This window comes from Microcaecilia unicolor, chromosome 2 (assembly GCF_901765095.1).
Source record: "Microcaecilia unicolor chromosome 2, aMicUni1.1, whole genome shotgun sequence".
Classification (NCBI taxonomy): domain Eukaryota; kingdom Metazoa; phylum Chordata; class Amphibia; order Gymnophiona; family Siphonopidae; genus Microcaecilia; species Microcaecilia unicolor.
In genome coordinates this window covers 130,878,296-130,894,604 of record NC_044032.1, presented here as the reverse complement: position 1 = coordinate 130,894,604, position 16,309 = coordinate 130,878,296, and the positions used below count along the sequence as shown (strand labels likewise).

General features: G+C 41.4%; 2 protein-coding genes across 4 annotated transcripts in view; one reads left to right on the top strand and one right to left on the bottom strand.

Moving 5' to 3' along the window:
- The window catches only part of ZFYVE16 (zinc finger FYVE-type containing 16), a 258,233-nt gene extending 253,197 nt beyond the window's left edge, over positions 1 to 5,036 (bottom strand). The window contains 1 exon segment of the mRNA XM_030193331.1: positions 4,890 to 5,036. The gene's annotated coding sequence lies outside the window, so the exon portion shown is untranslated.
- Positions 5,037 to 5,097: 61 nt separating this feature from the next.
- The window catches only part of RAD17 (RAD17 checkpoint clamp loader component), a 79,061-nt gene continuing 67,849 nt past the window's right edge, over positions 5,098 to 16,309 (top strand). Inside the window, exons 1-3 of one of the 3 annotated variants that reach the window (XM_030193330.1) lie at positions 5,098 to 5,255; positions 11,057 to 11,159; positions 11,333 to 11,587. In XM_030193330.1, coding sequence (XP_030049190.1) covers positions 11,118 to 11,159; positions 11,333 to 11,587 — 297 coding nt within the window. In that variant the 5' untranslated portion in view covers positions 5,098 to 5,255; positions 11,057 to 11,117. The remainder of the gene's footprint in view (positions 5,256 to 11,056; positions 11,160 to 11,332; positions 11,588 to 16,309) is intronic. The other 2 variants (XM_030193329.1, XM_030193328.1) reach the window with 2 other exon arrangements.

Genomic DNA, 16,309 nt, shown 5'->3' with positions numbered 1-16,309 from the left:
TATGAACAGAGAGAATGGAAAGATGCAAGGATCAAAGCCAGCAAAGGCATTAGGCTCACAGGCCTTTCTGAAGCCCTGATCTTGGAAAGGAAGGGAAGTTTGTGGTAGCAAGGTTTAAGAATCATTTTCAGAACTGTGAGCATGGGTTATAGCACTAGTTCTCAACCCAACTTCTTTTGTAACACAATGCTCTGCTTTAAAAATGTTTTATAATAGATCATTCAGAGCATCGTTGGGTATAAAAATGAGAGACAGTTCTTTGCTAGTTCTCCATGGTCTCCAATCTAATAAGCAGACTGCTCCTCCAAGAAGCCACTCTCATGCTACGACAGCTCCTGACCTCCCATTAAAATTTGCTCATAGAAGGTAGGGGCTGTATTCTGTGCATTGCTCGGAATGCACATTTGAATACTATTAGCTCACTGTAATATATTTGCACATGATTCCAGTTGTCTGCTACTGCGAACGGCAAAAGCATGCAGAGCCACTTTGTGCATTTCTCGCTGAATATCTTGTACGTTAAACTGGCTAGAACCAGTCAAAAATCGCACAGTGCTAGCATGAAAAGTTTTGTCCATCTTACTCATATTTTTAGGAAAGATGATGAACCGGTGCTGTGGAAATGAAATGGCCCAAGACAAAAATAGTTGGGAGCCACTGCACTATGGGCTGTAGACCCACTCTATAGTCAAAATAGGTAAGGTTTTTTTTTTGTTTTGTTTTAATCAGTCTCTCAGCATGGGCTTCCAGGTTTGCAGCTGAACCAATTATGGTATAGGTACCAGCTCTGAGCCAACTACTTCACTTTGTCAGGGATGGGGTCATTTCTGTTGTGATTAGCACCTCCAATCTTTCTCAGATGTTGGGTTCTTTTAGTTTATGAGGCTAGTAAGTTTCCTTTTTGTCCCAGCAGCTCTTACAAGCAAGGTGGGGACTTTGTGTGATTTCTACAGCAGTCCACCCACCAGGGATGCAGACCACACAAAGACAGACTTCAATGTCCACAGTGAAAAATAGCTACAAAGAAAAATTCTTTGTGATAGGTATTATCAATTAAAAAATCCCAACAAATGTTAGGAAAGCGACAAAACCTTATACTAACAGCTGTCACAGCCCCTGAGTGAACAAACAGCAGAGCCCTGCAGGCACTCGCAGCCAGGGCTGGTGCAAGAGTATCGGATTCCCTAGGCCAACCTTCAACTTTACTCCCCCCTCAAATAACCTTCAAACCTCTAATCTACCCTCCCTCAAGAAGACATGCTTATAAATATTAAATTTCATATTGTATGTATCACACACAAATGAGGACAAGTTCTAAAGAGCATTTACACATGTTAAAAACAAGAATAACAAGAAGACAGACCTTAACGAACTTAAAAAAAAACTCAAAACACAATCCAGGAAACTTGAACGAGCATGGAAAAAAAATAAAAGATGAACATACACTCAATGCTTGGAAACAAATACAAAGAAAATACAAATATGCATTAAGACAAACCAAAAGGTCCTACTACAAAACCAAACTAGGAACGGATTACAAACATATGAAGAAACTTTTTCAACTTGTAAATAAGTTACTAGACACCACCCCTATCACCACAACCAACACAGACATCCCACCCGCAGACAAACTTGCTAATTACTTTAACATAAAAATAATAAAATTACGCAGCACTCTCCCTCATCACAACACAGACAACAAAAACTTCTTCAACGATCTAGACCTAACCCCTGGTGGATACCCAGCCAACCGTATTTGGACAACATTTAATACCCTCAACAAGCACCCCGTAGGTTCGCCAACACTCACTGCAAACTGGATACATATCCCAGTCATCTACTTAAATCCGCACCTGAACACTTCATAGCAGACTTCACATCCCACCTAAACTTCATGCTACAACAAGGTCTCTTCCCCGAGGAAAATGGCAACATCCTACTCACCCCAATAACAAAAGACACCAAGAAAAGCACGAGCGATCTTACCAACTACTGCCCAGTTGCATCTATCCCACTAGTAGTAAAATGGATGGAGAGTTTGGTGACCAAACAGCTTACGGAATACTTGGACAAGTTCTCAATATTAAACTGCCTAGTGGTTGAACTAGCCCTCTCATAGTCTTCCAGGCAGGCACTGGGTGCACTCTCCTGAGAATGTAAGAGTCAAAAATCTGCTTCCTAGCTATGAAAAAAAAAAAAAAGCAAAGAAGGGTGTATGCTTTCAGCTCTCTCATACTTTCCTTCCTTGACCTCCAACAACTAGGAGACTAGGAGGCATATTTTCAAAGCACTTTGGGAGGCTAAGTTCCATAGGTTTCTATGGAACTTTGGGAGGCTAAGTGCTTTGAAAATGAGCCTCTAGGGCATTTGAAGGGTGCCCCAGCACAAATATCTACTAAAGCCTCATGAAAAAGGTCCATAGCCAAATACCAAGGCCCAACATGAATCCACATAAATTATAGTATTAGAACAGGGTTGGGCAACCACAGTCCAAAAGGGCCACAATCCAGTCAGGTTTTCAAGATTGCTAAAATGAATATGCATAAGATCGTTTGCATACAATGGAATCAATACATGCAAATCAATCACAGTGGAGGGCCAAATGTCTAAGAGTAAAAAGACAATATGAAGTAGTAGACTACAGATATACTTAAAATCTGAATAACTTTCTTTCTTGCATATTTAAATTCTACACCAATATCTGTAACAATGCATTTTCCAGAACAATGTGGGAGATTGATTAGTATAAAAGATACCTAATCAAAATACCAGGATTCAGCATTCAAAACTAATAATAGAAGCCATTAACTGTTATGAGAATTTTTGCTCGTTACACCTGTTGATTTTCAGTTTTCTTTCTGTTTGCTACTTATTGATTACAAGGTACTAACATGAAGAATGTCTAAAGACAACCAATAGATGAAAAGCAATGGATTCTATTCTAATTGTTATACTTATAAGATATGCCCCAATGCATGCAACAACAGTATAGTGCACTAATGCTCATTATACATCATAGACCTCACTTTTATGTAAAAAACAAAAACAAAACAGGCTGGCATGCAATAACAACAAAGTACATATTATTACATCAGGCCAATATTAGAATGGTAGTTATTGATGGACAAAAGCCTCATGGCTTACCCATCACTGCCATCTGAATTACTAATGTGTACAGTCTAAAACAGTAACTGACTTCAAGAAGGTATGGAGCTAGCACAGAGGATACCCCAGTTGCCAAAACACAAATAAAATAGCAAAAACACAGCCTTGCAATACCACAGGCTATGGAAGTAATGCAAACAGGACAGAATAGTGCTGACTCTAACTGAGATGAAAAGAAAAAGGATGATAACCAGATTGGTCTAACAAATTGCAAATGAGAGGGGGGTCATTCAGATTAGAGAATTACATGGGGACATAAATTTTACTCATCCCTGCCCGTCCCCACTAGAATCTGCTCCATCCCCACAAATAATCTCCTCCATCCCTGCCCGTCCCCTGTGCTAACATACCCCCCAACTTGTGGTAAAATAGCTCAACTTAACAGTTGCCCATGTTGATAACTTCCCTTCTCAGTGCTTATGGGGATTTCAATGCTATCGACCATATCCATTAATTTTTTTAGTTCTATTATAATTGCCATGGCAGAAGGAAAGGATGGGTAGGCTGGCCTGGCACTATACTACTGCGGAAACCCCACAGGACCTGCATCCATCCCCGCAGGAGCCCCGTAGGACCTGCTTCCACCCCCACAGGAGTCCCGTGGCCATGGAGGGGATCCCCTGCGGGAATCACGGCATTCACGCTAACCCTGTTCCCGTGAAGCTCTTTAATTCAGATCCAACAGCTCAACTTCAGCCAGATCTGGTTTGGCAGGCTGCACAGAGCTAATGTTAATCAACTGAACTTTGTTTAGAACAATAGTTCTCAACCTTTCTTCTGTTACAACACTCCTGACAGCAACGTTTATGATTTATTGTGATGTAATGTATCACCTTTCCTCAGTGCGATAGCAAGGCAATGTGCAATAATATATAAAATTATTTAGGCAGAAATGAACACCAGTTTCATTATAGGAATGAAAAGAAGGAAGCATGACACACTGAACACTACAACTCGCAGCTGACCAAAGGAAAAAAACCCTATATATTGTTTCATTGTTGCTAACAATGATGTATGGAAATGCAGACGCAATGGTGGTGACTGCCAGAGTGGAGGAGAGGGGTGGGCTGCAATACTTTCAGTTGGAACTGGTGACAGAAGTAACATAGTAGATGACAGCAAAGACCTGTTCAGTCCATCTAGTCTGCCCCAGAAGATAACCTCATTACATAAGATATGAGGTGGTACAACATACCTATACCTGATTTGATTTGTCCATGTTATTTTCAGGACATAGACAGTAGAAGTCTGCCAGGCACTGTCCTTGTTCTAAAACTTCTGAAGTTGTCATCTAAGCCCTTGAAAAGCTCCATTTGAGATTTCAAGTACCAACAACCCTCCCCAACCTACAATGTACGGTTGTTAAGACACGCACAAGCATGATGTATGTCAAAGTTTTGGTGACGCAAGCATGATGTCTGTCAAAATTTTGATGACAGACTGGGTGAGAACCATTGTCTAGAACAAACAGCAATAAAACCATCACAGTGGATTTCTTACCGCTAAATACAGTAATACAATACACATAAGAACCAGCAGTACAAGTACCCGACTGCATTATCAGCACCACTGCATCAAAGCTTTGCAGCCCTTCCAGTTACAAATGATGCAAAGAGCAAGAAGACAGAACTACGCTATTAAAACCCCCGCGCGAAGAGGGAAAACAAATCTTCCACAACCATAAATGACCACTAAGAACCTGCCAAGCACCTATACATACATACCCAAATCTTGCCTCCACCACCAGCACTCACCGTCCTCAAGCAACTCTTCCTGCTTGCCTTATCCAGCAGTGATGTAACGTCCGCTATTGAAACAACCCACCAATTGGGTGACAGACAGCAGGAACCAGGCCTAAATCTCCTTGATTAAACCAATCAATATGGCGTCCGGCTTCAACGTTTTGACGTCACGCCGCCTCCTGTCTTTTTGTTTAAACAAGGAGGTTTAGATTTGGTCCCGCTGTCTGTCACCCAATTGGTGGTTGTTTCAATAGCGGACGTTACATCACTGCTGGATAAGGCAACAGGCAAGCAGGAAGAGTATGCTTGAGGACGGTGAGTGCTGGTGGTGGTGGAGGCAAGATTTGGGTATGTATGTATGGGTGTTTGGCAGGTTCTTAGTGGTCATTTTATGGTTGTGGAAGATTTGTTTTCCCTCTTCGCGCGGGGGTTTTAATAGCGTAGTTCTGTCTTCTTGCTCTTTGCATCATTTGTAACTGGAAGGGCTGCAAAGCTTTGATGCAGTGGTGCTGATAATGCAGTCGGGTACTTGTACTGCTGGTTCTTATGTGTATTGTATTACTGTATTTAGCGGTAAGAAATCCACTGTGATGTTTTTACTGCTGTTTGTTCTAGACAATGGTTCTCACCCAGTCTGTCATCAAAATTTTGACAGACATCATGCTCGCCAAAACTTTGACATACATCATGCTTGTGCGTGTCTTAATAACCGTTGTAGGTTGGGGAGAGTTGTTGGTACTTGAAATCGCCAATGGAGCTTTTCAAAGGTTAGATGACAACTTCAGAAGTTTTAGAACAAGGACAGTGCCTGGCAGACTTCTACTGTCTATGTCCTGAAAATAACATGGACAAATCAAATCAGGTATAGGTATGTTGTACCTCCTCATACCTTATGTAATGAGGTTATCTTCTGGGGCAGACTAGATGGACTGAACAGGTCTTTATCTGCCGTGCCCTAGTGGTTAGCGTGGTGGACTTTGGTCCTGGGGAACTGGGATCGATTCCCACTGCAGGCACAGGCAGCTCCTTGTGACTCTGGGCAAGTCACTTGACTTAACCCTCCATTGCCACAGGTACAAATAAGTACCTGTATATAATATGTAAGCCGCATTGAGCCTGCTATCAGTGGGAAAGCGCAGGGTACAAATGTAAATAAAATAAATGTTACTTCTGTCACCAGTTCTAACTGAAAGTATTGCAGCCCACCCCTCTCCTCCACTCTGGCAGTCACCACCATTGCGTCTGTGTTTCCCTTACATCATTGTTAGCAACAATAAAACGATATGTAGGGTTTTTTTTCCTTTGTTCAGCTGCGAATTGTAGTGTTCAGTGTGTCATGCTTTCTTCTTTCCATTCATATAATGAAACTGGTGTTCATTTCTGCCTAAATAATTTTATATATTATTACATAAGTACATAAGTACATAAGTAATGCCATACTGGGAAAAGACCAAGGGTCCATCGAGCCCAGCATCCTGTCCACGACAGCGGCCAATCCAGGCCAAGGGCACCTGGATTGCCTTGCTATCGCACTGAGGAAAGATGATACATTACATCACAATAAATCATAAAGGTTGCTGTCAGGAGTGTAGCAACAGAAGAAAGGTTGAGAACTATTGTTCTAAACAAAGTTCAGTTGATTAACATTAGCTCTGTGCAGCCTGCCAAACCAGATCTGGCTGAAGTTGAGCTGTTGGATCTGAATTAAAGAGCTTCACGGGAACAGGTTTAGCGTAAATGCCGTGATTCCCGCAGGGATCCCTTCCATGGCCACGGGACTCCTGTGGGGGTGGAAGCAGGTCCTACGGGGATGGGCGCAGGTCCTGTGGGATTTCCGCAGTAGTATAGTGCCAGGCCAGCCTACCCATCCTTTCCTTCTGCCATGGCAATTATAATAGAACTAAAAAAATTAATGGATATGGTCGATAGCATTGAAATCCCCATAAGCACTGAGAGGGGACGTTATCAACATGGGCAACTGTTAAGTTGAGCTATTTTACCACAAGTTGGGGGGTATGTTAGCACAGGGGACGGGCAGGGATGGAGGAGATGGAGCAGATTCTAGTGGGGACAGGCAAGGATGAGTAAAATGTATGTCCCCGTGTAATTCTCTAATCTGAATGACCCCCCTCTCATTTGCAATTTGTTAGACCAATCTGGTTATCATCCTTTTTCTTTTCATCTCAGTTAGAGTCAGCACTATTCTGTCCTGTTTGCATTACTTTCATAGCCTGTGGTATTGCAAGGCTGTGTTTTAGCTATTTTATTTGTGTTTTGGCAACGGGGGTATCCTCTGTGCTAGCTCCATACCTTCTTGAAGTCAGTTACTGTTTTAGACTGTACACATTAGTAATTCAGATGGCAGTGATGGGTAAGCCATGAGGCTTTTGTCCATCAATAACTACCATTCTAATATTGGCCTGATGTAATAATATGTACTTTGTTGTTATTGCATGCCAGCCTGTTTTGTTTTTGTTTTTTACATAAAAGTGAGGTCTATGATGTATAATGAGCATTAGTGCACTATACTGTTGTGTGCATTGGGGCATATCTTATAAGTATAACAATTAGAAAAGAACCCATTGCTTTTCATCTTTTAATGGTTGTCTTTAGACATTCTTCATGTTAGTACCTTGTAATCAATAACTAGCAAACAGAAAGAAAACTGAAAATCAACAGGTGTAACGAGCAAAAATTCTCATACCAGTTAATGGCTTCTATTATTAGTTTTGAATGCTGAATCCTGGTATCTTTGATTAGGTATCTTTCATACTAATCAATCTCCCACATTGTTCTGGAAAATGCATTGTTACAGATATTGGTGTAGAATTTAAATATGCAAGAAAGAAAGTTATTCAGATTTTAAGTATATCTGTGGTCTACTACTTCATATTGTCTTTTTACTCTTAGACATTTGGCCCTCCACTGTGATTGATTTGCATGTATTGATTCCATTGTATGCAAACGATCATATGCATATTAATTTTAGCAATCTTGAAAACCTGACTAGGTTGTGGCCCTTTTGGACTGTGGTTGCCCAACCCTGTTCTAATACTATAATTTATGTGGATTCATGATGGGCCTTGGTATTTGGCTAAGGACCTTTTTCATGAGGCTTTAGTAGATACTTGTGCTGGGGCACCCTTCAAATGCCCTAGTCTCCTAGATGTTGGAGGTCAACCTTCCTTTGGTTAAACTGTGAATGGAAGGCTTCAACAAATGTTAAATGAAAGTTCTGCAAAAAGTTCAAAACAATAGGTAAGTAGCATATTGGCAAAATCTTTCTGTTGAATACAGGCCTTATATTTATTTATTAGGATTCTTTTTTTTTTTTTTTTTTTTAAGAAATCCACGCAAGGTGATGTACAGCAGTACAAATATTCAAATAACAGTACACATTACTTGTTCAGGCCCCAGGTCAGCTTCTGCAAAAAAAAAAAAAAATTTCAAACTTTGGGACCCTTTTGCTAAACTACACTAGTGATTCCTGGCACAGCAAATGCGACGCAGCCCATTCAGTTTGAACGGACTTCGCTGCCTTTGCCGCACAGGAATTGTTAGCACGGTTTAGCAAAAGGGACCCTTTTCTTAATATTATCTTTGGTTTTTTTCGGTCTGTTTAGTATCCTTTTTGACCTCTGCATCAGTTCAGTAGCTTAAACTGTATAAAAATTCAGTTGGATCAATTCAGAATCTCTTCATAAAGGCGGTTAATAAATCCCAATAAATAATTATATTGGATCAATATCTTACAGGTCTTTCATAGGTTATAAAATCACTGGATGCAAAAGTCCCATTTTCTTGCTTTGCTGCTATCTGCAATAAAATCAGCTTTTCCTCCTCTCACTCTGTTGTAAAATAGCCTTTATGGTTGAAGGTGGCACCTGTATGTGGGTATGGTGGGTTTTTGGTCAGTTTTGGAGGGCTCACAGTTTCCACCACAAGTGTAATAGGTAGGGGGAGCTATGGGCCTGGATCCACATGTCTACAGTGCACTTTATCCACTATGCTGCTTTACTATAACATCTTGGCTTGATTTTGTTGGTTTTGCACTTGGACATTTATTTTCTGAAAATGGACCAAAAAACAAAACATCCAAATCACAAAACCTTGTTCAAAACAGTATTTTCGAAACCAAGAGAGACCTTTTTCTTTTTTGAAAATGACCTTTCCTATTCAGATTTTGGATGTTTTTTGCAAAACGTCCAAAGTCGGACTTAGACATCATATCGAAAATGTCCCTCTGTATCTCAAAAAAGATATAGCAGAATTAAAAAAGGTACAGAGAAGGGTGACCAAAATGATTACAGGGATGGAATGACCCTCATAGGAGGAAAGACTAAATAGGTTAGGGGTCTTTAACTTGGAGAAGAGACTGTTGAGGGGGAGATATGATAGAGATGTATAAAATCCTCAGTGGAGTGGAACTTTTTCAAAAAGTACAAACACTAAAGGACTGTCAATGAAGTTGCATGTTTAAAACCAATATGAGAAAATGTTTTTTCACTCAATATATATTTAACTTCTGGAACTCCTTGGTAGAGCAAGTGGTAAAAGCAGTTAATGTAGCTGGGTTTAAAAAAGGTTTGTCAAATTTCCCAGAGGAAAAGTCCATAAATTAAGGTACAGCTGGGGAAAGCCACTGCTTTTACCTGGGATTAAGTAGCGTAGAATGTTACTTTTTGGCACTCTGCTAGATACGTGTGACCTGGACTAGCCACTATTGGAAACAGGATAGTGGGCTAGATGGACCCTTGGTCTGATCCAGTAGGGCAGCTCTTATGTTCTATTTAATGCACATTAGTTTAAGGTACCACAGGCTACATAATAAAGAGATGCAAAGCATGCAAATTCATGCAGAGCACCTACTTGTAACTTAAATAATGCAGGTTACATTGAATTTTACAAGCTGTATTATTTAAGGAAAAATAATACCAAAGTTGGTATTATTTTTACTGTCCTGGATCATAGGACTGCTAACACATAGTCCTGTTCTCCCAGGTGCCATCTTAAAGAGGCTGGCACTATTAAACAATCCAGGGGTTCCTCCTTGGGCCTTCTTTTGGTAAACATTGATGGTCCAGGAGTCATAGAACAGTAGCTCTTGTCACTGCTGGGTTTAAAATGGTGCCTGTGATATCTGGGGGCTTATTTTCAAATTATTTAGGCACAGAAAGTACATAGAGGCATATTTTCAAAGCACTTTGGGAGGCTAAGTTCCATAGGTTTCTATGGAACTTTGGGAGGCTAAGTGCTTTGAAAATATGCCTCATAGTAACCCATGGTACTTTGTGTATGTAAGGGTCCCTTTTACCAAGCTGTGGTAGAAGAGGCCCTACGGTAGCATCAGCTCGCGGATTCACCATGCGCTGAGGCCCCCTTTTACCTCAGCGAGTAAAAGGGTTTTTTTAAATAGGAAATGGCCCTGCAGTAAGTGAACCACCTGCCGTGCGTCCATTTCCTAGGGGGAGCCCTTACCGCCACCCATTAAGAGGTGGTAAGGACTCCCGCGCTCATCCGGCAGTAACTGGGCAGTGTGAGGGGCTGCCCGATTTACCGCCAGTTAAGCCCCCGGCACTAGAAATAAAAAAATCTATTTTCTAGTACTGGAGTTGGCACGCGGCAGAGGCCGGGTTTACCGCCAGGCTCTTGCGGTAACCTGGCAGTAAGTCTGATTTGCCACCTTCCAACCCTTTAATAAAAGGGCCCCTAAGTGCTTTAAAAATAAGCCCCCTTGTGATATTCCCATGATATTACCACAGGGTCAAGCTTCCCTTGCCCATATAATGACTTTTGTAGTAAACTAAGCTGTGCTAAAATGCCATATTTTACTGCAGCTTCGTAACCTCCCTCCTTAATTTTTCTTAAGATTGTAAACAAACTGAATGCTCGTTTATACTGCCTCCTCAGTATCCCTTACCCTGGCTGACCTGAGCCAGGAGTCCGGCCTTCATCCTTCCACATGTCAGATCTACCATTCTGACCCTATATGGTATATCCTTCTTTTTTTAATTATATATATTTTTGATGGATCTGAATAAAGTGGTGAAAATGTTTACATTTTTAATATTCTTGGTAGACATGGACAAGAATATGTTTTGATGTTTCCTTTAAATAGTATACATTTTACATTTTATTATTTTTTCCAGGTCATTCTTAGTTTAATATGCTCAAGTGATGTGTTGCGGATGGGAATTGCCATAGCTGATAATGTCAACAACTTCTTACAGGAGCAAGATAGCTTCTGCTAAGGTATATGATTTTTAAGCAAACTATGAAGAGAGAAATATGTTTGATTTATAAAGTTGCATTGCGTTATAATTGCAGACAACATACACACAATTTTTATAATATAGCTATGTGGTTGTGCAAATATTGAGTTACTGAACTGTAAATATTGTACTTTTCATATGTATTCATTTCAGTTAACAGACTGGGTGGAACCATCATTTGAAGATTTGTGTGGAATCCCAAATTCTTCATCCTCTGCTCCTCAGACCAAACCATCAGGATTGGTGAGGAAACAGCAGAGAAATAAAGAACAACCCTTATCTACAGACGGTAACAGCAGCCACAGCAAATTTCAGAAACCAAAAAGAACAAAGCCTTTTTCCAGAGAAAAATCATCTAGCCAACCTGAAAGTGATCCATGGGTTGTCAAATACAAACCGGAAACACAGGTATGAGAACTAGACTGGCTTTCTATGTCAGCATATGGAAATCGCATTCACTCTGCCCTGGTTTGGTTTTTATTATATTGTTTCACTATATTTTAATGTTACTGTTATATAGTTTGTTTTTTTCCACACTTGATATACTGCCCTTCTGTAGATACAGCGCACAGACCGTAGAAGTCTGCCCATCACTCTTCATGTACTAAGTTCTGAAGCCCCTTAAAATTTACACTCCAGCCCATCTGTACTCAGTCACGATCAGGGCACAGACCGTAGAAGTCTGCTCTGCACCGGTTTTACTCACCAAATACCGGCGTGACCACCCAATCTCCGCTATGTTTCTAGGTGTATTTAAGTACAGCTTTTTTATCATTATCATCCTCACTTTAATATTCCTTTATCTCGTTTGTCCTGTCTGTCCTAATTAGATTGTAAGCTCTGTCGAGCAGGGACTGTCTCTTCATGTTCAAGTGTACAGCGCTGCGTACATCTAGTAGCGCTAAAGAAATGATAAGTAGTAGTAGTAACTGGATATTGTCTATACCCAGGTAATACTTGCTTTTCATCGCCCTGGGTGAAATTTTATGAAAAAGGCATGAAATAAATCCTAGTAAATAAAGGTGAATATAATAATTGATCATCATGGACATACAAACCTAGCTGATAACTTTCCATTCCTGTGAGCTCCATTGGGGGAGAGGTTGATAATGCTATTATAGGATATGATTTGGATCTGGCTGTAGAGATTTTGTGACTTAGATTTATGTAGTGAATGCTGTTCTGGGTATGTACTAAATGTTTAACTATAAATATTTGGGGGGAAGTATTGCGCAATGGGAAGCTAAAGAGAGGACATGGTCCATGAGGGCTTCTGCCACATATGCTGAAAGCCTAGATATAACTCTCTCAAACTGTGTTTGGGGACAATCATATTTTTGGCCATTAAAGCAATGTCTGTGTGACAGTCCCATAACAAGGCAAACAGAATGGCAAACTAATCGCCAAAACTGGTCAAAATATCATGGCAGCAAACAATGCAGGAGTGCTTACCCCAACAAGATGATGCAGTGGACTGAGCTCTTGGGAGCCAGGTTCAATTCCCACTGCAACTTCTTCTGACCTTGTGCAAGTCACTTAACCCTCCATTGTCATAGGTCCAAAACTTAGATTGTGAGCTCATTAGGGATGGTGAAAATACCTGCATACAGTGGTGGAAATAAGTATTTGATCCCTTGCTGATTTTGTAAGTTTGCCCACTGACAAAGACATGAGCAGCCCATAATTGAAGGGTAGGTTATTGGTAACAGTGAGAGATAGCACATCACAAATTAAATCCGGAAAATCACATTGTGGAAAGTATATGAATTTATTTGCATTCTGCAGAGGGAAATAAGTATTTAATCCCTCTGGCAAACAAGACCTAATACTTGGTGGCAAAACCCTTGTTGGCAAGCACAGCGGTCAGACGTCTTCTGTAGTTGATGATGAGGTTTGCACACATGTCAGGAGGAATTTTGGTCCACTCCTCTTTGCAGATCATCTCTAAATCATTAAGAGTTCTGGGCTGTCGCTTGGCAACTCGCAGCTTCAGCTCCCTCCATAAGTTTTCAATGGGATTAAGGTCTGGTGACTGGCTAGGCCACTCCATGACCCTAATGTGCTTCTTCCTGAGCCACTCCTTTGTTGCCTTGGCTGTATGTTTTGGGTCATTGTCATGCTGGAAGACCCAGCCACGACCCATTTTTAAGGCCCTGGCGGAGGGAAGGAGGTTGTCACTCAGAATTGTACGGTACATGGCCCCATCCATTCTCCCATTGATGCGGTGAAGTAGTCCTGTGCCCTTAGCAGAGAAACACCCCCAAAACATAACATTTCCACCTCCATGCTTGACAGTGGGGACGGTGTTCTTTGGGTCATAGGCAGCATTTCTCTTCCTCCAAACACGGCGAGTTGAGTTCATGCCAAAGAGCTCAATTTTTGTCTCATCTGACCACAGCACCTTCTCCCAATCACTCTCGGCATCATCCAGGTGTTCACTGGCAAACTTCAGACGGGCCGTCACATGTGCCTTCCGGAGCAGGGGGACCTTGCGGGCACTGCAGGATTGCAATCCGTTATGTCGTAATGTGTTACCAATGGTTTTCGTGGTGACAGTGGTCCCAGCTGCCTTGAGATCATTGACAAGTTCCCCCCTTGTAGTTGTAGGCTGATTTCTAACCTTCCTCATGATCAAGGATACCCCACGAGGTGAGATTTTGTGTGGAGCCCCAGATCTTTGTCGATTGACAGTCATTTTGTACTTCTTCCATTTTCTTACTATGGCACCAACAGTTGTCTCCTTCTCGCCCAGCGTCTTACTGATGGTTTTGTAGCCCATTCCAGCCTTGTGCAGGTGTATGATCTTGTCCCTGACATCCTTAGACAGCTCCTTGCTCTTGGCCATTTTGTAGAGGTTAGAGTCTGACTGATTCACTGAGTCTGTGGACAGGTGTCTTTCATACAGGTGACCATTGCCGACAGCTGTCTGTCATGCAGGTAACGAGTTGATTTGGAGCATCTACCTGGTCTGTAGGGGCCAGATCTCTTACTGGTTGGTGGGGGATCAAATACTTATTTCCCTCTGCAGAATGCAAATAAATTCATATACTTTCCACAATGTGATTTTCCGGATTTAATTTGTGATGTGCTATCTCTCACTGTTACCAATAACCTACCCTTCAATTATGGGCTGCTCATGTCTTTGTCAGTGGGCAAACTTACAAAATCAGCAAGGGATCAAATACTTATTTCCACCACTGTATAATGTGTACAGTGCTGCGTACATCTAGTGGCTCTATAGAAATGATAAGTAATAGTGGTAAGTTGGTGTCACAGTATTCTCTAGCCCAGAATCGCTGACACAATTGAACAGTGCAACGCAAGCTGCAGAATCCTTGCTGGGTAAGGAATGTTCCCCGTAATAGATACAGATATATCAAAGAAGGTAGTAGGCTATTGCATGAGAATGTGTCACAAATACAAACAGGAAGGGTTAGAACTGAACTTAAAGAAATGGTGGCGAGGGTAGAGCCTGTTGAACATCAGTTGACAGCAACAGAAGAACATTTAGTCCTGAAAAGAGATTCAAACTTGCAAAGCTTTATGATCAAAATCCTGTTAAGTAAAACAGATGATTTGGAAAATAGATCTGCAAAATTCACCTGATGGCATTACTGGAGGGCCTGGAAAAATAACCCAGAGTTGCTTTTGGAAAATATGATGATCAAAGAACTGTTTTCCGCGCCAGAATTGCCCACTCAGTTATTGAATGGCCCAGAGTACCAAGACAAGCTCCGCTATTGGGGAGCAGCCTAGACTTATGTGTACTTGGATCCTGAATTATAAAGAATCAATTTTGGCACAAGCAAGGAAGCTGGGAGAACTTAAGTACGGAGGCAGCTATACTTGTTTCTTTCAGGACTTTAGTGATGAGCTGCATAGCAGTACTGTGAAGTGAGAAAATGATTCCACTTGCATGGATGATATATCCAGCCAAGCAAAGCTTAAAATTTGGTGGAAAGGAGATGCAGTTCTTTTCTCAAAGGTCAAAGAGGCTAAGAAATTTCTTATGCTACACTTTCTAGGTGACCTCCCTTTCCCACAAAATTGCATGTGGGTGATAACATTGGGATTGTGCGCAACTGCAAAAACTAGCCCTGAGAAGGATGGGAAAAAAAGTGATAACTGCTAACTGCTCAAGAGATGGGAGGAGAGGAAAATGGTGATGTGGGAACATGTTGATGGTTGGTGATTGGCTTCCTTCATTTTTTTTTTTAAATTGAGACAAACTAATTTGCACAACTATCTGACAGCAGTGGTTTGAACTAGATTATGGATTATTAGAGGGGTAATATTCACTTCAAGTCTATATATGTTTTGATTTGGAAACCAGAGAGCATCAGCAGCCCTATATGAGAATATGTTTTCATTTCCATAGTTCAGAGATAATTTTTCAAGTGATTGAGTATAAGAACAGTAATACCTGGGTGTCTCCAAGAGAAGAGGAAGGTCTCTGGTGAGACAAGGGAGTTGGGAGCAACTGGCTCATAATGGAAACACTGAGGGAGGAAGAAAGTAGGAAGTATTGTGATTTTCGTTGGTTAAAAAGTTGTGTAAGGATGTATGTCGGGGGGGGGGGGGGGGGTGGAGCAAGTGGAATGGATGATTGGCAGGGGACATGGAACAGGATTTATAGATGGGGAAGAACTGTGGAAGAGAATCTGAACTGCAAAATTATTACTTGATTTTAAGCTACATTAGTGTCTGGTAAAAATATACAGATTGTAACTTGCGATGAGAGAGGTATGCAAGCTATACTTAAATGAAGGAAGACTCTTATTGAAGTACAGAAATTGAAAGAGGATATTGGGCTCATTTTCGAAAGAGAAGGGTGCCCATCTTTCGACGCAAACCGTGAGATGGGCGTCCTTCTCCCAGGGTCACCCAAATCGGCATAATCGAAAGCCGATTTTAGGCATCCTCAACTGCTTTCCGTCGCGGGGACAACCAAAGTTCACGGGGGCATGTCGGAAGCATAGCGAAGGCGGGACTGGGGCGTGCTTAACACATGGGCGTCCTCGGCCGATAATGGAAAAAAGAAGGGCGTCCCTGACGAACACTTGGGCGACTTTATTTGGTCCATTTTTTGTTACGACCAAGCCTCAAAAAGGTGCCTAAACTGACCAGATG